This window comes from Phodopus roborovskii, unplaced genomic scaffold (assembly GCF_943737965.1).
Source record: "Phodopus roborovskii unplaced genomic scaffold, PHOROB, whole genome shotgun sequence".
Lineage (NCBI taxonomy): Eukaryota > Metazoa > Chordata > Mammalia > Rodentia > Cricetidae > Phodopus > Phodopus roborovskii.
The window spans coordinates 5,021,750-5,044,409 of record NW_026125543.1 but is presented as its reverse complement, the minus strand read 5'-3'; the positions used below and the strand labels follow the sequence as shown (position 1 = coordinate 5,044,409).

Sequence of the window (22,660 nt, the reverse complement as noted above, 5' to 3'; positions counted from 1 at the left end):
ACCATGAAGGCTGCTTCATGCAATCATCACAGCAATGGATACAACTGCTTTCTTTCCTAATATAATTTTGGAGCCTAATAATTTATAATGGGATGGTGCTGTTTTGCCCATAAAGATGTTAATCAAACACAGACTTTAAGTAATGACATTATGAACAAGGATAAAACAAGAAGCAAAAGGCTCACTGCCCCTGAGGAAGCACACATTTTGAGATAATAGAATTTACTTGCGAGACAGTAACATCTCATCCATTTTGGGCACACTGTTTTCAGGTTAACAGCTGTCCAAGAAAGCAAGCTTGTACCCTTCTCCCAGGAACAAGGTTAGAAGACTTCATCTCAACTTTGCATGGAAAATCCCCCTGCCTCCTGCCAACAACACAAAAACCTTCCACCTTACTAATTCTATTAAAGGTTTTAGGGAAAAAGAAAAAACAATATCTTAAATTGGTTTTAGAGAGATAACTTCTCAGACACCTTTGCCCCGTTATTTCCCAAGAGATAAAAGCAGAAGTCCCAAAGACAGACAGATTCGGTGTCTGCACAGCTTTGACTGTGCAGTGGAAGGTAATCTCTTACTGAGATGCTCTTCCTTCCCCTCTCCATTTATTTCTCTCTAGGACACTCAAGACTGCATTGCTGAAAACTCAGCAGATTCTCTATCACAGAGGGCGTTGGCAACTAAACTGAGTGACCAGGGGGAAAAATACCAGATGCCTGTCTGCAAGTTCTACTAACTGGTATTACTGAAGACATCGAAATCCTTCAGAGTCAACAGGATAAGCAGGTAATGTGACATTATCACTTGACAGACTTATAATGTGCATATTTTCCAAGTTTGTTCTTAAAACTGAAAACCTTATATAACAATTCATAAGATCAGAATCATATATTTTGCATAACATTAAGTTAATAAAAACTAAGATACATGTCTTAGTGGTACAGAAGGTTAAGTTCTTCAGTAAAAATACGCCAAGCATGGAGAAATGTTGATGTTTTTGACTGTGAAATGAGAATTAAATATAAACAAAAGGAATGGGATTTCCCAATGTTAAGGAAGTTGCTAACAAATTTACCTACTGTGCACAATAAGCATTCCTAAGGTAGAACTTCTAGAACCATCGAGGAATGGATAAACAAAAGGAACTAGTGATAGCAATGCTGGCTGAACTCAGTGATGCTCCTTCAGCTCTGAGGTGCTGAGAGCAGAGGTCACACTCCTGGTGATATTCTTAACTGTGTAATTTTCAGTAACTCTAGGATTCCATCAACATTTGGGGGAGAAATCTGCTATCTTCATTTATCATGTTAGATCTTGTATGAGAGTTATGTGGGGATTTTAATCATATTTGAAAATGAGAAATTTTGTTTTATCAGAAATAATTTTATTTGATGGAAATGTGAAAAGCTTTATGTGACATCTTAAGTTCCAAGTTAAATGCCATATGTAACACATCCTAGACAACTGCCACTCTTTGAGCTGTCTCTTGTGTGGTAACCTAGGAAATCAGATGAGGACCAATTTCTGTTATTTTATTTTAGTTACCACTGAATATGTCATAAATCTGGGTCTGATGTTCTGGCAGCTGCTTTGTGAACTGTCAAGTAACGGTCACACATGTAAAGGCTGTTGCTGCCTTCTTCTACTATTGTTACTGTTTTGGGATTCACAATGAATGATATTCAAAAAACATATGCAAACTTCAAACATAATGAACAACTTGAAAATGAGAAATACATGGGTTAAATCATCTAAAGTAAATAACAAATCTCTGTAAGGCTAATATATGATTGTATGGCTGACTGAGAACAGGCAGAAACATTTCCCAATACACAGGAAAAGATTTTAGATTTTTATTTTCTATACTGTTCTACTTATTTTATTGAATGAACTTCCCAACAGTGATTTCATACCAAATGCTTTGATTGGTATTTCATTTATACTTCTAACTCATAACCAATCACTTCTCCATTGAATTCATCAATGAAACTAAAGTGTGAAACCAGGAATATGGGGTCAGAAGAAAAAGGAGCCATAAACAGAAACACAAGGCTTGAGAGAAGAAGAGGGAGAAATAAACAAAGCATTACTAGCATACTTGTCATCGGGCTTCCTAAATAAAAAGAGGAGACTGAATACTAAGGGGACAATGTGTTAAGAAAAATAAAACATCAACAAAACAAACACAAGGCTCCCATGCAATGTACGTCATATCATCTTAATTTGCTACAGATGGAATATTTGTTTAGATGGAATATTCAGGGATTCAGTTTTCTATTAATTCCTACCGACTGACACCATAAAGATAGGAAAACTCATGTTTTAAGCAAAGTTGTACTTTGGAAAATTATGTACAGAAATAACTAGCAAACCAATGACCTGTGACTAAATGTGATCACACTCCCTCTCTCTGCTACAGGAGCTAGCACAATGGAGATGCCTGATATCGACACCACCACAGCCAATGCCACCTTCACAACTGGGAATGGCACCCTGTGCAGCAGGGACTACAAGATAACCCAGGTTCTCTTCCCATTGCTCTACACCGTCCTGTTTTTTGCTGGACTCATCACGAACAGCTTGGCGATGAGAATTTTCTTTCAAATCCGCAGTAAATCCAACTTCATTATTTTTCTTAAGAACACAGTCATTTCTGATCTTCTCATGATTCTAACTTTTCCTTTCAAAATTCTTAGTGATGCCAAACTGGGAGCCGGACCTCTCAGAACCTTGGTGTGCCAAGTCACCTCAGTCACGTTTTATTTTACAATGTATATCAGTATATCATTCCTTGGATTGATAACCATTGACCGCTACCTGAAGACGACCAGACCATTTAAAACTTCCAGCCCCAGCAATCTCTTGGGTGCAAAGATCCTGTCTGTTGTCATCTGGGCTTTCATGTTCTTGCTCTCACTGCCTAACATGATTCTCACCAACAGGAGGCCGAAAGATAAGAACATAAAGAAATGTTCTTTCTTGAAGTCAGAATTTGGTCTGGTCTGGCATGAAATAGTCAATTACATTTGTCAAGTCATTTTCTGGATTAATTTTTTAATTGTCATTGTTTGTTACAGTCTCATTACAAAAGAACTCTATAGGTCCTATGTAAGAACAAGGGGTGTAGGCAAAGTTCCCAGGAAAAAGGTGAATATCAAAGTTTTTATCATCATTGCTGTGTTCTTCATTTGTTTTGTTCCCTTCCATTTTGCACGGATTCCCTACACTCTGAGCCAAACCCGGGCTGTCTTTGACTGTGCTGCTGAAAACACTCTGTTCTATGTGAAGGAGAGCACCTTGTGGCTGACATCCTTGAATGCCTGCCTCGACCCATTCATCTATTTTTTCCTTTGCAAGTCTTTCAGGAATTCCTTGATAGGAATGCTGAGGTGCTCCAATCCTGTGTCACCCTCTAGAGAAAACAAGAAGAAAGGACAGGAAGGTAGTGACCCAAGTGAGGAGACCCCAATGTAAAATGTGACACAGGGGGCTGCTTTTGTCTGCAGTGTCCAGACTCCTCCAAGAAAATCACCACAGAAAAATATTAACACTCAGAGAAGCTGAGCTAATGGGAAATAATCTTTACCTACTTTCTCTATGTGCATGAGTATAGTAAAATAAATTGCATCCTCTTGCTATACTGCAAGGAAACCCACAACCCATAAAAAACTAATGGTTTACCCAGTTCCTGAAACCATGAAATGTAATCTCCACTGTCATTTTAAAATCCATTACCATTCAGTACTTTTTTTTGTAATAAGTGAAAAATTATGTTTGATCTGATACATTAAGCACAGTAACCAGTAACTCCTGACTTCTCATTTAGAGCAACAAGGACAATAATGACCCCATGGACACTCAAAGCAAATGAAATGGCATTGGATGAGTTCTGAATTATTATAAATGCTCATTGAGATGGTAGAGGTTCATAGACCTATCTTTCCATAAAGAACAGCTATAGCGAATAAAACCATTAACTTAAGGACTGTAAACTTTCATAACATTCTAATATTTAAAAATATATATACATATGTACATACATATATATATGTGTGTGTGTAAATATATATATATATGTATACACACACACACACATATATATAAATATATATATATATATTTCCTTAACACTAGAGAAAACAATTTCACTAAGATTCTGAGTTTACTCAGTACGGTGCCACCATTGGCACTTAACTTCTTTTTTAATCAGCTTTAAAAATGCCTGCTGCTTGAAAAAAAAAAAAAACCTCTTAATAATAAAAAAGATAAGTAATTATAGTTACCAAATTGCATCTCACTTCTACCAATAAGAAAATTGGTTGAACTATTTGACATTACCTGTTTGTAATCACATGTATAATATAAAGAAATTGCATTTATTCTGTATTGTTTGTTGAAATTTCTTTGTTCAAAAGTTTAGAAACAATGGCTCAACCTTCCCCTACACTAATTAAATGTATTTAAGAACTCTGGTCAGGACAGCTTTATTACATATTCTTCTTCAGTCTCTTCAGAAAAGTCACACCATGATTTTAAGTCCTCATGTAATTTCAAAGGAGGTGAAATATAGTCAGATTTCATATTTCATTTTATTTTTATTAACAATCCACACAGAACTGGTGAATATTTATTGGATGTGATGTGACACTTTGATTTACGCATGTAGGCAATAGCATCCAAATTGGGTCATATTTGATAGCTTTATTATAAACACAATGTCTGGAAGTTCAAGTCATTTGTCTTAACTATGAATGCTCCTTAGGGTGGTGCTCCAGCAGAAGATGGTAAAGAAAATAGCATCTAAATATCATGCAAAATAAATGAAAAGGGTATATTACAGTATAGACAAGGTTGTTGAACTTCAATGTTTTACAAACCCAATACAACTCTCAAGTTACATTTTGGTACAAAACTAAGGATACATAATTCTTAATGTGGCAACTGCTCCCAAGTAGCTGCACTTTCTACTCTGGCACTGCAGCAGTAAGAATAAGATGTTGGAGATGTAGAGGCTGTGAAAAATGTGCATGTGCAGGCTGGGCACACAACTCAGAGAGAGCTCTTGCCTAGCAATGTATGGGACCCGGGTTCACTATCCAACACTGTAATGAAAAGGAGGTGCATTCTATGACACAGACTGCAGAACAAAGAGCTATTGTCATTTCTGCAACAGTACTTCACTCTTCTATTAGCACACCCTTTTTGGTTTTATAAAAATACCAGAGTGTGGGCAACAGAGGAGAATCTCACTATCAACCACTGCTATCAAACTTTATTTTGCATATGAAACAAATAAAGGGCAGGGCATCCCCTAAACCATCCAAGTGTAGAATAAGAAGTGTGTGAAAACTCTTCACCAAGATCCCATGAGTTCATTGTGAACATGATGGGGGACTGCAGGGGATAAAGGCTACCTGGAAAATCCTCCTTTTGTGGCTATCCTAATTCACTGTGATATTTTTCTACAAGAGACAGACAAAGAGTACTGATAGGATTATGGCATTTTAACAACAACCACAACAACAAAAAACCAGCAACATGTCTGTAATTACCTGTGTTTTATAGTTATGACACACAGCATGAAATTTTAGATTAAGCCCTACATCACACTGTTGGATTTCTGTACTGAAAGGCAATAGGTACCACACACTCTTATATCAGCCTCAACCTATTCAAGACAGTCTGAGTAGTGACAGTGGCTTATGCCTATAGTATCAACATCAATGGGTAAAGTAGAGGATTACTTCAAATTCAAGAACAGCCTAGTCTATTAGCCAGGTCCAGGTGAGCCATGGCTAGAAAGAAAGACCCTATCTCAAAGCAAAACAAACTCCTCAAAGCTCACATTCTAAAATGTCAGTATTATCAAATGCCCACTCTACACAGAACATGTCCCCATCCCCAGCTGTAAATATTTTGACATATATAAACACACCTCACATCTCCAGTTCATTTTTTAAGTGAAACCAAATTTGGTGTAAGTGAATATTTGAAAAGATGAGCCAAAAAAAATTAGTCCTATGCCATAGGCTTACCAAGCCTAAGGATGCTAGTGGTTGGGATTTTCATAGAGATTTCTCACAGAAATTATCTGAAGCAGGCCTTGCCCAAACCACACACCTTGCTTAGAGATCACAGCTCACCACCTGTTTATGAGGGCCCTGTGGTCTAAAAAAATGTTTCTTGTATTTCAGGAATAAATTCTGTGTCACATGGAATGTCTAGGAACGTAAAATTCCAGTGTCCATAGTAAGGCTTTCCACCAGCACAGCCATACTGTGAAAGCTGTATATCTAAGACTTACATGCCACAACAGAGCTGAGTTGTGGGAAGAAAGATGATTCAGCTTGACTCACTTCTAACCCTTGAATCAGCATTTTTACAACAGAAATAAAACATCAGAGACAGAACCCTCTTACCACACATACAGGTATTGTTGTGCCCACACTCTGGACCAAGAGACCAGATCCAGTGCAAAAGCAAGGAGTCTTTTTAATTTCAAGTTAACTTGGGTCCTCCATCCATCTAACATAGCAGGTGAAGTAGAAGAGACCCTGAGCAGCAGTGGAGCACAACAAGGAGGGGTTTCTGGGAGTCAGCTAGTTGCATAGCAACAGTCTCAGGGTTGGTGCACCTCCTGGCTGGGGGACCTGCCATGTGTTAATTGGTCAGCTGCAGCTGCAGAATGTTTGCTAGGCTTGGAGGCCATCTAAGGGCTATAGCTACCTACTGCATTCCATTATTATCAGTAAAACACAAAGCCTGCCAGCTAAAGTTCTGATTGGTCCCTTACCACATAGAGAGTATCTGGCAGGTTCTTCCCAGTAAGTCGGTAAAGGGGGGGGGGGTGGTGGTGCAAGGAGTATGGTTTATAGATATGAATACTTTGTTTTGGAATGGATTTTTATTTATTGATACAATTTAAGGTCAACTTTGTGATATGTATATTTCTCCTCTTGTTTAGGTATTGTGTTTATATAGCTCAGTTAGAAATGTATAATTTAATGCAGAATATAGATTGCTACCTATAATAGTCAAATATTATAGTTAAGTTAGTTAAGATTTCTAGATGTACAGACATGTATTTGAGATAAATAGGCATTCTTCAAACCTTTCAAAGACCTACAGAATATGGCATTTAAAAGAGTTTAGGGTTTTTCTTGACAGTGAGACATAAATGCTCCTGGCAACACCACCTGTGTCAGAAAGAAAGATGGACATCGAAAAAACATGTTAAGTTTGCTTTCAATATGGCAAGACTAGCCATTTGGATAAGATACTGCTCTTGCCTTGACTGTTTGACTTTATGCTGTATAAACTGGACATGCAGGACCCATAGAAAAGTGACTGCTGATTCAAGATGGACATTGCTACAGAGTTCCTGCTTCATGGAAGAATCTGCCAGTCAGTCTGCAGGACACAGAGAAAAGTGACTGACAAACTGCCAATACAAGAAGACAGTTTAAAGTTTCCCGCTTTGCTGAAGAGTCTGCCAGACACACTATGGCCTATGGGCTGAAGATGGAAGATTACAGAAGAACTTCAGGTGACTGACAAGGCAAGATGTCTCTGTCATTTCTAGAGTTTATATATTATCCTTCTGTGGTCTTTGAAAGAGTTGAAGACAGATAGTTATGGTTATAGTTTTCCTTAGTTAGGTTTAAAGATAAGTTACATAGACTTTAGACTCACAAAGATAGGATAAATGATAAAATATTTTCTTCAAATCTTACTAAATGTTAATGGACTAAATATTGTTAACTGTGATTCTTATTTAATAACTGTTGTGTGATATATTTTGCTTTGTTAAGGTTAAAACCCTTCTCTTTATTTAGACAGAAAAGAGGAGATGATGGGAGATGTCGGTCTGTAAATATGTTTCTCATACTGGCTATGAATAAAGCACTGTTGGCCAAGAGGAAAGGAAGATAGGAGGGACTAGGAGACAAGGAGAAAAGAGAAAGGAGTAAGGAGGAGTCAAGATGGAGAGACTGGGGAGATGAGACCACGTGGAAATACATAGATCATCAGAAATGGGTTAATACTTAAGACAGAGCTAGCTGATAAGAAACTAGTACCTGGCCAAAAGTGCTTTATCCATAGCCAGTATGAGAAACATATTTACAGACCGACATCTCCCATCAGGGGGACTTAGCACCTCCTGCTGAGTCAGGGGCCTTTCTGCAGCCTGTCATGGCTAACAAAGCAGAGGGATGGGTGAGGGTCTGGACCCTTCAGTATTCCACTGTTTGTGAGCAATGGCCATAGTGGGATTAGAGTTGCTAGCTGGAACTGAAGATGTGAAATACAGTTGTAATTACAATCACTAAGAAATGGTCTACAACTTTAAAAGAAGATTTCAGCTTTACAGGAGGCCAGGAGGAATGTAGGCATCAAAGGTCTCACAAATATCGACAGAGATACCATACTGGACCTGAAGATTAGTTAGTCACCTGGACCCTGGATCACTAAGGCCAGAAGACAAGAGAAGAAACAGAAAACAAAGGAACAAAACACCATGCAACAGCCAACAAAATAAAACATCCAACAAAGACAAATGGAAGAATATTCAACTAGACATATAATCATCTAAAATTCAGATGCCTGAACATCAATGGAAGAAGTCAAACTATCACTATGATGGTAAGAAAGTATACTCTACAAGGGAGTTCCTACAGCTAATAAACATCTTTAGTGATGTGGATGGATAAAAGATTAACTCAAAAAATAGAGTAGCCCTCCCATACACAAATGATAAATGCACTGAGGAATAAATCATGGAAACAACACCCTATACAATAGCCACAAACAATATTATGATATTTTGGGATAACTCTAACCAAACAAGTCAAAGACCTATATGACAAGAACTTAAGTCTTTGAAGAAAGGAATTGGAGAAGATATCAGAAGATGGAAAGATCTCCCATGCTCAAAAATCAGTAGGAATGACATACTAAAAATTGCCATCTTACCAAAAGATTCAATGCAATCTCCATCAAAATTCCAACACATTAAAAATAGACCTTGAAAGAATAATATTTTACTTCCTATTGAAAAAACACCAAAAACAAACAAAACAAAGAAACAAAATCAGAATAACTAAAACAACCCTGTACAATAAAGGAACTTTCAGAGGTATCACCATCCCTCATTTCAAGCCCTACTACAGTGCTGGGAGTGATTGTGGCACTGTAGAGATCGTTAGCCTTTTTCTTAAAATAGCCCACTGAGTTAGAAGATTGCTACCTTCAGTCCCAATCTACCTTCTCCCCCTCCCCAACTTCCTGAGAAGTAGAATTTAGGGCTTACAAGGAATGCAGTTAGGTTACTTGGTAGCCCCTCCTCACGCAGTTTAGGGTACTTAGCAACTCTTCCCCTGCTAACAACCTGCTGATCTCAACCTGCAATTCCTCTTAGCTGATATCCTGCTCACCTACAGTGACCTATGACTAAGAACACCAAGCTGTCCAGTTACCAGGCGATGACTTCCCCCCATCTGAATCCCTGCCTCAACTAGCTCCCTGCCCTAACCACTATATAACATGCTTGAGAAAAATAAAATTTTTTAGCTTGATCAGAAAGCCTGTTTTGCTGCCAGTTTCTCATATCTCCTGTCTTTCATTCCAGGACCTTTGGGGTTCAGGCCCTCATTGCTGCCCCACTGGTCAGGGTACTACAGAGCTACAGTAATAAAAATAGCATTGTATTTCCATAAAAACTGACAGGAAGATCAATTGAATCGAATGAGAGATCCAGACATATATCCACACATCTAAGAACACCTGATTTTTGACAAAGAAGCCAAAATTATATAATGAAAACAGAAACCATCTTCAACAAATTGTGCTGGCAAAACTGTATGTCAACATGCAGAAGATTGACAACAGATCCATATTTATCACCTGGAACAATACTCAAGTTCAAGTAAATCAACAGAAATCAACAACAGAAACCCAGATACACTGAGTCTGACAGAACACATAGTGAGAAAAAGCCTTGAACACACTGGCATAGGAGACAACTTCCTGAGCAGAACACCAGTAGTACAGACACTGAGATGGACAGTTAATAAATGGAACCTTATAAAACCAAAAAGCTTCTGTAAGGCAAAGGAACTGTCAACAAGACAAAATAGCTGTCTGTGGAATGGAAAAAAGATCTTCATCAACCCCACATCTGATAAAGGGCTAATTTCCAAAATAAATAAGAGCTCAAGAAACTAGACATCAAAAAACCAAATAATCAAATTAAAAAGTGGAGTCTAGATCTAAATAGAATTCTCAACAGAAGAATTTCCAATAGCTGAGATACAATTAAAGAAATGCTCAACATCCTTAGCCCATTAGGGAATGCAAATCAAAATGACCTTGAGATTCTACCTTATACCAGTCAGAATGGTTCAGATCAAAAATACTAATGACAGCTTATGCTGGAGATGATATGGAGCAAGAACACTCATCCATTGTTGGTGGGAGTGCAAACTTGCATAACCATTTTGGAAAACAACATGTTGGTTACTCAAAAAATTGGAAATCAATCCACCTCAAAACCCAACTATACCACTCCTGGTTATATACCCAAAGAGTGCTCATGCCACAGGACACTTGTTCAACTACGTTTTTAGGAGCATTATTTGTAATAGCCAGAACCAGGGAACAATCTAGATGTCCCTCAACTGAAGACTGGATAAAGAAAATATGGTGCATTTGCACAATGGAGTATTACTCAGATGTTAACAACAATGATGTCATGAAATTTGCAGGCAAATGGATAGACCTAGAAAAAAATCATCCCAGAAAGACAAACATGGTACAGACTCACTCATAAGTGGGTATTAGCTATAAAGTAAAGGATAACCATGATACAATCCACAGCTCTAGAGAAGCTAGGTGACAATAAGTGCCCAAGAATAGATGCATGAATTTCCCTAGGAAGAGGAAACAGAAGACTTCTCCTGGATAGACTGGGGATTGGTAGGGAACACGAGAGACCAGGTTGGGGGATGGATAGAGGGGAGAGTACTGAAAGACATGTCTTGCTATGGAAGGGGCATTTTGGGGTCAGGTAGAAATCTGGTGCAAGTGAAACTCCCATGAATCTTCAAGGATGACTGAGTCTCTGCAACAGTGAATACATAGTCTGAATTGCCCATTTCTTATAATCAGATTGGTGACTACCCCAAATGTCGTAAGAGAGCCTTCGTCCAGTAACTGATCAGAACAGATGCAGAGACCCAAAGTCAAGTCCTGGGCTGAGCTAGGGAAGTCTTGCTGAAGAAAGGGAGGATGGATTATATGAGCCAGTGAGGTCAAGATCATTGCAAGACACAAGATAGAAACAGAAGGTTTATTGCCAATCTCTTTTTATGAGGCCACAATAACTTTGGTACCCAAACCTCACAAAGACACAACTAAGAAAGAAAACTACAGACCAATATCCCTGATGAACATCGATGCAAAAATACTCAATAAAATAATGGCAAACCGAATTCAAAAATACATCAGAGAAATCATCCACCATGATCAAGTAGGCTTCATACCTGGATTGCAGGGATGGTTTAACATACGAAAATCTATCAACGTGATCCACCATATAAACAAACTGAAAAAGAAAAACCATATGATTATCTCCCTAGATGCAGAAAAAGCCTTCGATAAAATTCAACACCCTTTCATGATAAAGGTATTAGAGAGGTCAGGGATAACAGGAACATACCTAAACATAATAAGAGCAATATACAGCAAACCAACTGCCAACATCAAACTGAATGGAGAGAAACTTAAGCCAATTCCTCTAAAATCAGGAACAAGACAAGGCTGTCCTCTCTCTCCATATCTCTTCAATATCGTACTAGAAGTTCTAGCTAATGCTATAAGACAACAAAAGGAGATCAAGGGCATCCAAATTGGAAAGGAAGAAGTCAAACTGTCTCTATTTGCAGATGATATGATAGTTTACATAAGCGACCCAATAAACTCTACCAGGGAACTCCTACAGCTGATAAACACCTTCAGCAAACTAGCAGGATACAAGATAAACTCAAAAAAATCAGTAGCCCTATTTTTTTCAGACGACAAAGAGGCAGAGAAAGAAATCAGAGAAACATCACCCTTTACAATAGCCACAAGCAACATAAAGTATCTTGGTGTAACGCTTACCAAACAAGTAAAAGATCTATATAATAAGAACTTTGTGACTCTAAAGAAAGAAATTAAAGAAGATACCAGAAAATGGAAAGACCTCCCATGCTCTTGGATAGGTAGGATAAACATAGTAAAAATGGCAATCTTACCAAAAGCAATCTACAGATTCAATGCAATCCCCATTAAAATCCCACCACAATTCTTCACCGACCTTGAAAGGATAATAATCAACTTTATATGGAAAAACAAAAGACCCAGGATATCCAAAACAACCCTATACAATAAAAGAACATCAGGAGGCATCACCATTCCTGACTTTAAGCTCTACTACAGAGCTATAGTTCTGAAAACAGCCTGGTATTGGCATAAAAATAGACAGGTAGACCAATGGAATCGAATTGAAAATCCTGATATTAATTCATGCACCTATGAACACCTGATTTTCGACAAAACAGCTAAAATTATACAATGGGGCAAAGACAGCATCTTCAACAAATGGTGCTGGCACAATTGGATGAGGGTGTATAGAAGACTGCAGATAGACCCATGTCTGTCGCCATGCACAAAACTCAAGTCCAAATGGATCAAAGACCTCAACATCAATCCAGCCACATTGAACCTCTTAGAAGAGAAAGTAGGAGGTACCCTTGAACAAATTGGTATAGGAGACCGCTTCTTGAACATAACTCCAGGGGCACAGACACTGAAAGAAACAATTAATAAATGGGACCTCTTCAAACTTAGAAGCTTCTGTAAGGCAAAGGACACAGTTGACAAGACCAAACGGCAGCTCACTGACTGGGAAAAGATTTTCACTAATCCTATATCCGACAAAGGGCTGATCTCCAAAATATACAAAGAACTCAAGAAACTAGTCAACAAAACACCAAATAACCCTATTAAAAAATGGGGTACAGAACTGAAGAAAGAATTCTCAATGGAGGAAATCAAAAAGGCTGAAAGACACTTAAGAAAATGCTCCACATCCTTAGCTATCAGGGAAATGCAAATCAAAACAACTTTGAGATACCATCTTACTCCTGCCAGAATGGCTAAAATTAGAAACACCAGTGATGACTTATGTTGGAGAGGATGTGGAGAAAGTGGAACACTCCTCCACTGCTGGTGGGAGTGCAAACTCATACAGCCACTTTGGAGATCAGTATGGTGGTTCCTCAGGAAAATGGGAATTAGTTTACCACAGAACCCGGCAATCCCCCTCTTAGGCATATACCCAAAGGATTCACATCAATGCAACAAAGACATCTGTTCAACTATGTTCATAGCAGCACTATTTGTAATAGCAAGAACCTGGAAGCAACCTAGATGCCCTTCAATTGAAGAATGGTTAATGAAGATGTGGCACATCTACACAATGGAATACTACTCTGCAGAAAAAAATAATGGTATCTTGAAATTCGCAGGCAAGTGGATGGCACTTGAAGAAACCATCCTGAATGAGGTAACCCAGTCACAAAAAGAGGAACACAGTATGTACTCACTCATATATGGATTTTAGACCTAGATCAAATGATCACCAGCCTATAATTCACATCACCAGAGGAACTAGGATACAAGTTGTATTCTAAGAGATTCATATAAAGTCCCTCACAGAACTGGGAAGGGACAAGTCCCCCAGACCTCAGGTATAGTGGGGGAGGACAGCTAATGGAGAGAGAAGTAGGAGAAAATGAGAGGGAGGAGAGGAAGGCATGTGCGACCAGGAGGATTGAGCCTGGTTAGGAATGGAAAATAGGAAAGAGAGAGAGAGAGAGACAGAGACAGAGAGAGAGAACATAAAAGAGGGAGCCAATATTGGTTTGAAGATAAAGTTGAACACAAAGAAAGGTCGAGGGAACTACAAGACTGCTCCCAACTAACAATCTCAGCTTCCGTGGAAAGGCTATCATAAATGCCCTTCCCGGAGAGTGAGATCAACAACTAACTTCTACATGGAGTCCTCAACTAATGCCTGTTGAAAACAGGAGCAAACACCCATACATAAACACTGAGTCAAACTAGAACCCAGAAGCAGATGGAGAGGACAAGACCATGCGGTAGAAGTACATAGAGACAGCTTACCTGAACAAGGAGGAGCTAAGGGCCACTAGACTGATAGCTGGGAAGCCAACAGGGGTCTGACTCGGACCCCCCTGAATATGGGTCTCAGCCAGAAGGTCTGAGCAGTCTAAGAGACCTCAGACAGTGGAGCCAGGATGTATCCCTGGTGCACAAAAGGACTTTGCAAACATATCCCCCATGGAGGGATAACTGCCTTATTCTAGAGATAGGAGAGAAGCCCTAGTCCCTACTTCACAGGACCTGTCAGATCTACATGACCCCAACTGGATGGCATTCCCCTACATATTGTATTGTGGTGGGGGGTTGGGAGGGGAGGGTGTTTAGAGTGCATGGGAGAGGGTAGAGAGGGCAAAAGGGAGGGAAGGAGGGAGGGAGGGCTTGGGGGGAGGGAGAGGGAACTGGGATCGACATGTAAAATAATAAAAATAATAATAATAATAATAAAAAAAAAAAAACGCTTTGACTCCAAAATTTAAGTTGAAGAACAAGTTACTGGGGAAAAGTATTTCTATTTTTGTTTCCACAGAAAATGAAAAGATGTGGATTCCTTCCAGACTAATGTGGTTTGATCACACCAGACCGCCTGAAACAGAGTACAAGCTGATCCTACATTCCAAACAGCTGGACAAAACAGCCCTACAGACTACAGCTAGGATATCTGAATCTTCTTCGAATCCCCCAAGACAGCGCCCCTTACCAGCAGGAAGTAGTTTGGAAAGAACGACGCCCAAATTCCCAAATATTGTGTATAAATGTTTGTTTTCATTTAATTGGACTTTGTTATATAAAATTAAATAAAAATACTCTATATGCATAAAAAAAAAAGATCATTGCAAGAAAACACACAGAAACAACTAACTTGAATTCATAGGTGCTCACAGTCTGGAATGAAAGATAGCTAGAAAGCCTGTATAGGACTGATCCAGGCCCTTTACATATGTGTCACTGTTTCTATCCACAAGATTATACAGTAAGATTCCAGTAGACATATTCACCAGACTAACCCAAGGAAATCACCAACACATTCTGTAGGAGAAAAAAACCCATTTACAAAGCCTTGGGGATATGTGCCTTCTGAATAGTCACTGCTATCCTTGTAAAACCATTGTGAAACCATAATGCTCCCTCTTTTCAATAGTGGGATTCATTCCCCAAACCCCCAACAGTGTATTAATCAATTATTGGACACAACTCCTTCTTGTACTGTAAACTGGATAACCTTCCCCCACATGGTGGGGCCCTGGTGTGAAAGTATTCACACAGTCAAGGAAATCTTTTCTCTCATAGTCAAACCTACATAACTTAGAAGCCAGCTCCCTACAATTATCTCCTATGGCAGGACACCTGGCAAGGAGCAAATAGATCACATTCAGAGCTTCAAAAGACAGGATACAAAAGTCTGCCCCCACTAACATCCTGCTCAGTAGAGTACAGAGCTTACTAGCCTACTAGCTCTGCTGGAAGCTGCAGCCTCCTTGGATCTCAGGTAGCTTCTCCCTTTGACCGAGTGTTGAGAGAATCCACTAGTAATTGGTGAGAATGCTAATATCGATTAAGGGCCCATTTTCCTTCCACAGCTTGTGTTGGTGGCTATGCCCATCTGGAGGCTGTTTCAGCTACCTCTAAAGCAAAAACAAAACCCAACACATACAGTATCTCTTCCTTTTCTTATATTTATTAATTATACATTTCTAGTATTTCTTTCTTGTTTTACATTTATTAATTATAGACTTCTAGGTTTACTAACCACATGATGTAACTTACTAACACTTTTCTCCCTTCTTAGCAATAATAATCCCCTCACTCCATTTAACCCATTCCCCCCCTTGAGTTTTGCTGGGAGGCTTGGAAAGTTATACCCTCCTCTCTGAGGTATGAGTTGCCTGCCTTACTTCAAGATTTTATCTGCTTGCCTGGTTCTGTGTAATATGCGTGCCTGTATTCTTGCTATTGCCAGACTTGTTAATTGTATCTGTATTGGCTATAAAAACTAACAGCCTTGTGGGATAAAAAAGCCTCCATTCTTGAAGAACAAAGAACCATGAGAGGAACATGTAGGTGAGTAGATTTATACCTTCAGGACCCTGGGTTTATTCTCCCAGAATCCTTTTTTAGCCAGACCCTACCCTCCTGCTGTCTAAGCCCTAAGCCTGAATCCTGAGAGAGCATAAAGGTTGGAACTTAAATGCTCTTGTTATGTGATAGATATGCAGCCTGGTCTACTTGTGAGACTCCTAGCAGTTGGAACAGGGCCTGTCCTTAAAGCTTTGGCTGTCTCCAGACTCTTTTACTGGTTTTTAGAAACATACTCCTAATCCTAGGTTGCCTTTCCAAGTCTTAACACAAGGGAAGGAGCTTAGGCCTACCTCTACTTGATATGCCATGCTTTGTTGACACCCATGGAAGGCCTGTCCCTTTCTGAACAAAAACAGTGGGGGAGTGCATGGGGGGGGGGAGGCAGAAGAGAGATGGGGGGAAGGAATAGGAGGAGAGAAGCGGTGGGGGGGGGACTGATGCCTGGAAGTAACATGAATGAATACATTTAATTAAAAAGAATTGGAGCATGGGTTTATTAATTGGTATACTCTTTATAGAAACATATTGGAAAATATTATATGACATTCTGGCACATAACCCTTGATCCACCCATTCTTACTAAAGTTGAAAGAAACATATAAGAGTATATGGATGTCTACATCCATCAGTAATAGTTGAAAAAAGTCACACTAAATGTCCATCAATAGCAACTTAACTAAATATGGTAAAGTCATGGGTATTAGGATGGTCACTGCATATGTACTAACATGGACTAAAACAAAAAACCAATTTTTGCTTATCCAAATAAGGAAAATACTGATATAAATAACCACATTGGTATAAATACTGATCAACCTTCACTGGTATCAACCACATTGATATTTGGAGGTTTTTTGTTTTGTTTGTTTTGTTTTTAAATAGTTATGTATGTGATTGTAAGCATGGTGTATATATGTGTGTTTCAATATATATACCATGGACTATATAGGTATCAGAAGACAACCTCAGGTGTCAGTCATCATTGCTGTATTGCTTGAGATAAGCTTCCATGCTTGTGTGGCAAGTGCTTGAGTGGCAAGAGCCATTTCCTATATCTTTGAATTTTCAAACAAAAGCTTTCTTTTATGATAAAAAAAATCTTGTCACTAAATATTAAGCATTTTAAGTAATACTGTGGGTATACTGCCTAGTTAACTGAAGAGAATCTATTTCTGATTTTCATTTCCCAATAGTTAAGGACATTTGCTTGTAAACTATACCGTTTAACTTACTATCACTTTTGATTACGCTAATATGAAAAGTTTAAAACAATTTCAAAGAATCTAAGGAAAGCACCTCAGTACATTTCACATGAAATGAGAAGTCTCTTCTAGGAATATTAGAGTTCCCACTTCAATTTTCATTCCAAATGACAGCAAACACTTCTACTTTTCAAATCTTATTTTCATGATACATGTTAGCTATCTTGCCAGATAGCCTCTTACTCTTAACCTTGATCCAACTGAGAAATCATGAAAGACTGAAAAAGGAAGTAAATGCAGACAATTCCCACTATATACCATCTCCTTCCTGACCATACCAATTGTACAATTTGCATTTTCCACCTTAAATATAAGTTTGTAGCAGAGAGAACTACAAGTTTGTTCAACTTCATGGCTTTTTCTTTTTCAGGGACTCTTGGGATAAGCTCCAAAATGGGGTAAACCATTCCAGATTCATCCTGCTGATATCTCTGGGAAGGGGGAACAAGGCAGGTTCTCGGGTTAAAGGTGGGTTTGCAGTAGTTTCTGTTACCACTATTTTGGGGGAAGTGCTTAATTTCTGCATTTTATTTTTTCATCTCTAAAATGAGGCTAGGCTTTATAGATATAGGTCTGTGATAACATAATAACCAATAATAGCATAGCTATTTTGATTTTACTATTTTTAACTCTATTTCCTTAGAGCATACTAGAATTCTAATCTTTAGTTTATTCCCATTTGGCAAGCTCTGAAATTATGAGACTTTTCATTGCATGTATTGTTTTTATTTCTTCCTTCCTGGCCTTCATGAACTAAGCCAACAGCATTCCAGTTTCTTTTTAGTTGACTTAACAAGTTTGCATAGCATCACTCATAATAGGCATCATTGTAAGTCTGTGGTAGCCAGTCATTCACCTTATCCCCTCAACTTCATAAAGATGATACTGTTGTGTATTTACATCATAAAGAGAAGGCAAGCATTTCATAGTGGGTATTAACAATGTCCCAAAAGAACAGAAAAATAACAGGTGGACAAAGACTTGAACTTAAGCCCTATAGCTTTGAGATGGTGCTTCCATGATGCTCTAGTAACAGCTCTCAGATGGACCCTTTAAGAGGGAAGAAGTTTTCCAATAGATATTAGCATCCCCTGGGAGGATCAGCTACTATACTGCCAAGGAAAAACTTTGAAACTCTCATTTTAAAAGTGTTACAACATCCTTTACAAATAGCCCCAAATAACATAAAATATCTGTAGGTAACTCTAACCAAACAAGTGAAAGACCTGTATGACAATAACTTTAAACCTTCAAAGAAATAAATTGGAGAAGAAATCAGAAAATGGAAAGATCTCCCAAATGGCAATCTTAACTAAAGCAATCTATAGATTCAGTGCAATCCTCATCAAAATTCCAACATAATTCTTCACAGACCTCAGAAGAATACTTACCTTCATATGGAAAAACCCAGGATAGCCAACACAATCCTGTACAATAAGGGAACTTCTGAGGCATCATCACCCCTGACTTGAAGCTCTACTCTGGAGATACAGTAATAAAAACTGCTTGCTATTGGCATAAAAACAGACATAAGGATCAATGTAATTGAATTGAAGACACTGATACTAATTGACACACCTATGAACACCTGATTTTTTACAAAGAAGCCAAAATTGTACAATGGAAAAAAGGGAATATCCTCAACACATAGTGCTGGCACAACTGGATGTTAACATGTATAAAAATGCAAATGGATCCCTATCTATCCCTATGCACAAAACTTAAGTCCAAGTGGATTAAAGGCTTCAACATAAGACTAATCTCACTGAACCTGATAGAGGAGCAAGTGGGAAGTACCCTTGAACACACTGGCACAGGAGACTTCCTAAGTATAATCCCAGTAGCACACACACAGACTCTGAGAGCAACAATCAATAAATAGTACCACCTAAAACTGAGAAGCTTCTATAAGATAAAGGATATGATCAACAAGAAAAACTAGCAGCATACAGAATGGGAAAAGATCTTCACCAACCCCACATCTGACAGAGGCCCGATCTCCAAAATATATAAAGAACTCAAGAAAATAGATACAAAAAAAAATTCATTTAAAAAATGGGGCACAGATCTAAACAGAATTCTCAACAGAAGACTTTCAAATGGCCAAAACACTTCTAAGGAATTGCTCAACATCTTTAGTCATCAGGGAAATACAACAAAATGACTTTGAGAAGCCATCTTACACCTATTAGAATGGCTAAGATCAAAAACACTGATGGCAGCTTATGCTGGAGAGGATGTGGAGTAAGTAGAACACTCCTCCACTGCTGGTGGGAATACAAACTTGCACAGCCTCTTGGAAATCAGAATAGTGGTTTCTCAGAAAATGGAATCAATTTACCTCAAGATGCAGCAATACCACTTGGGTTTAAACCCAAAACCAAAAGGACATTTTCTCAACTATATTCATACCAGAATTATTTATAAAAGCCAGAACCTGGAAGCAACTTAGATGTCCCTCAACTGAAGAATGATTAAGGAAAATGTGGTACATTTACACGATGGAGTATTACTCTTCAGTAAAAAACAATGATATCATGAAATTTGCAGGCAAATGTATTGAACTAGAAAAAGCCTTCCTGGGTGAGGTAACTCAGACCCAGAAAGACAAACACAGTATTCACTCATAAGTGGATATCATATGTAAAACAAAGGATAACCACGCTACAATCCATAACCCCAGGAAGCTAGGTAAAAAGGGGGACCCTAAGAGGGACATACATAGAAGGTCCCAGAAGGAAAACAGTTAACATCTCCTCGGTAAATTGGGTAGAAGGGAGGGAATAGGGGATGGGAACAAGAGGGATCAAGACTCAGTAGAGGGAGGGACAGAAGGGGAGAGCAATGAAAGAGATATCTTGATAGAGCAAGTCTTTATGGGGTTAGGGAGAAACCTGGTGCTAGAGAAATTCCCATGAATCCACAAGGATGACCTGAGCTAAGACTCCTAGCAATAGTGGAGAGAATGTGTCAATGGGCCTTCCTCTTTAATGAGATTAGTGCCTACCCTAATTGTCATCATAGAGCCTACATCTAGTAACTGATGGAAGCAGATGTAGTGACCCACAGCCAAGCACTGGGCTGAGCTCCTGGAGTTCTGTTGAAGAGGAAGAAGAGGGATCATATGAACAAGGAGCAGTCAAGAGCATGATGGGGAAAACTACAGAGACAGCTGATCAGAACTCATGGACTATATGAACTGCAGCTAGGGAACCTGCATGGAACCCAACTAGACCCTTTGAGTGTGGATGATAGTTATATGGCATTATCTGTTGGGATGGGGCCCTGTCAGTGGCACCAGAACCTATCCCAAGGGCTTGAACTATCCTTTTAGAGGCCATCCCTGTGGTGGGATATCTTGCTCAGCCTTGACACAGGAGGGAGGGGCTTGTCCCTGCCTCAGCTTGGTATGCCAGACATTGTTGAGTCCCCAAGGAGGAAGGCAGGAGGTGGCGTGCAGGGGAGTGTGGAAGGGGGGCGGACTGGGGCAGGTATGTAAAATAAAAAATAAATTAAAAAAAAATGTTAGATCCAGGAAGATGGTTCAGCTAGTGAAGGCTAACCATGACAATACAGAGTTCAATACATGGAACACACATGTTCAAAAGAAAGAACTGACTCACTGAAGGAACACACACACACACACACACACACACACACGTATTTCACAATAAAAAGAATGTACCTTTGTGACCCTTGGAATGGACATTGCTAATCAGTTCCCCTTTTCAAAATTTCCCACATTTGGCATTTTGAAATTTGAGCAAAATGTGATTTCTAGTTCTTATATTATGAAATTATCCTGTACAGAATTTCTCTTGTTTAAAGTGAAAATTTGCAGAACTTCATTTTTATATTAGATTGTAGACTATAGAGAAAATCAAGATTAGCTATATAGGCTAAAATGTATACCTTAAAATTGTTTTTGCAAGGTTTTTATCCTAATTTTTTTCTTATTTTACATATCAATCCCAGTTTCCCCCTACCTCCCTTCCTCTCTCCCTTCCATGACCCCCACCACCCTCCCATCCCATTCACCCCCCCCCCCACTCCACAGGGAGGGTGATGCCTTCCAGGAGGGATCAACAAAATCTGTCAAGTCATTTGGAGTAGGGTCTAGGCCCTCCCTCCTGCTTATAGTTTAGGGGAGTATTCAACCATGGAGAATGTACTCCCAAAGTCCTTTTGTGCACCAGGGATACATCCTGGTTCCACTGTCAGAGGTCCCTTAGGCTGCCCAGGCCTTCTAAATGAGACCCATGTTCAGGGCGTCTGAGTCGGTTCAATGCTGGGTTCCCAGCTATCAGTCTGGGGGTCCATTAGCTCCCCTTTATTCAGGTCAGCTGTCTCTGTGGGTTTCTGTACTCTCTTCTGAAGATATATATTTAAATTATGGTCCATTACATCAGTGAAATACTAATGTATTTCAGTCAAAGAGAAAATGTTTAAAGTGTACCACCCATTCTGGAGACTAACCAAAGTTCTCAGGCATCATAGAACATTCCATTTTAAAACATTTAAGCGTGGAATCGTATTCAGAATCCTAAGCCAAGTCCTTTAGAATGTTCTACTTGATCAAACCCTGTAGACAGTCCAACTTTACAGCAAGCATGTGGCAAGAAATATGAAGTGAAACTCGCCATAGATAGCCACACATCCTCCCTAAGATCACCTAATTTCCTCTTTCCCTTCATCTGTCTGGCAGGCAAGCATACTGTCACACACAATAACTTTCCCCACACTTTGTGAGATATAAAGTAAACATTGAAACATTGGTATCTCAGCCCAGCACTGATTCACAAAATTCTTATAAGTCTCAAGAATGCAGGTGGTCTCCAAAAATGGCTTTCTAAAAGTGACATGCTGTATCTTGACTCAAATTGGCAGTTGAGGAAACCAAAGCAATGACTGATTGACATTTTTAGTTCTTTTTTAATTTTTATTTTTATGGTATGCTCAATGCTAGCATCCATCCACCTCCCCAGCATTCCCATGAAGTAGATGATACCTTCAAACTTGATACACAAAGAAATAAGATGTACAGCTCCTAAAACATTTGTTTAGCCATAATACCAAATGATGGAAAGGTTCAGGGA

At 39.0% G+C, this 22,660-nt stretch overlaps 2 protein-coding genes across 3 annotated transcripts in view; one reads left to right on the top strand and one right to left on the bottom strand.

The window, feature by feature from the left end:
* The window catches only part of P2ry12 (purinergic receptor P2Y12), a 41,361-nt gene extending 36,982 nt beyond the window's left edge, over positions 1-4,379 (top strand). For both annotated transcript variants that reach the window (XM_051176997.1, XM_051176996.1), the window contains 2 exons: positions 620-786; positions 2,420-4,379. In XM_051176997.1, the coding sequence (XP_051032954.1) occupies positions 2,431-3,474 (1,044 nt within the window). In that variant the 5' untranslated portion in view covers positions 620-786; positions 2,420-2,430 and the 3' untranslated portion in view covers positions 3,475-4,379. The remainder of the gene's footprint in view (positions 1-619; positions 787-2,419) is intronic.
* Med12l (mediator complex subunit 12L) overlaps positions 1-22,660 on the bottom strand; it is a 324,235-nt gene that overhangs the window by 77,240 nt on the left and 224,335 nt on the right. The window lies entirely within an intron of this gene.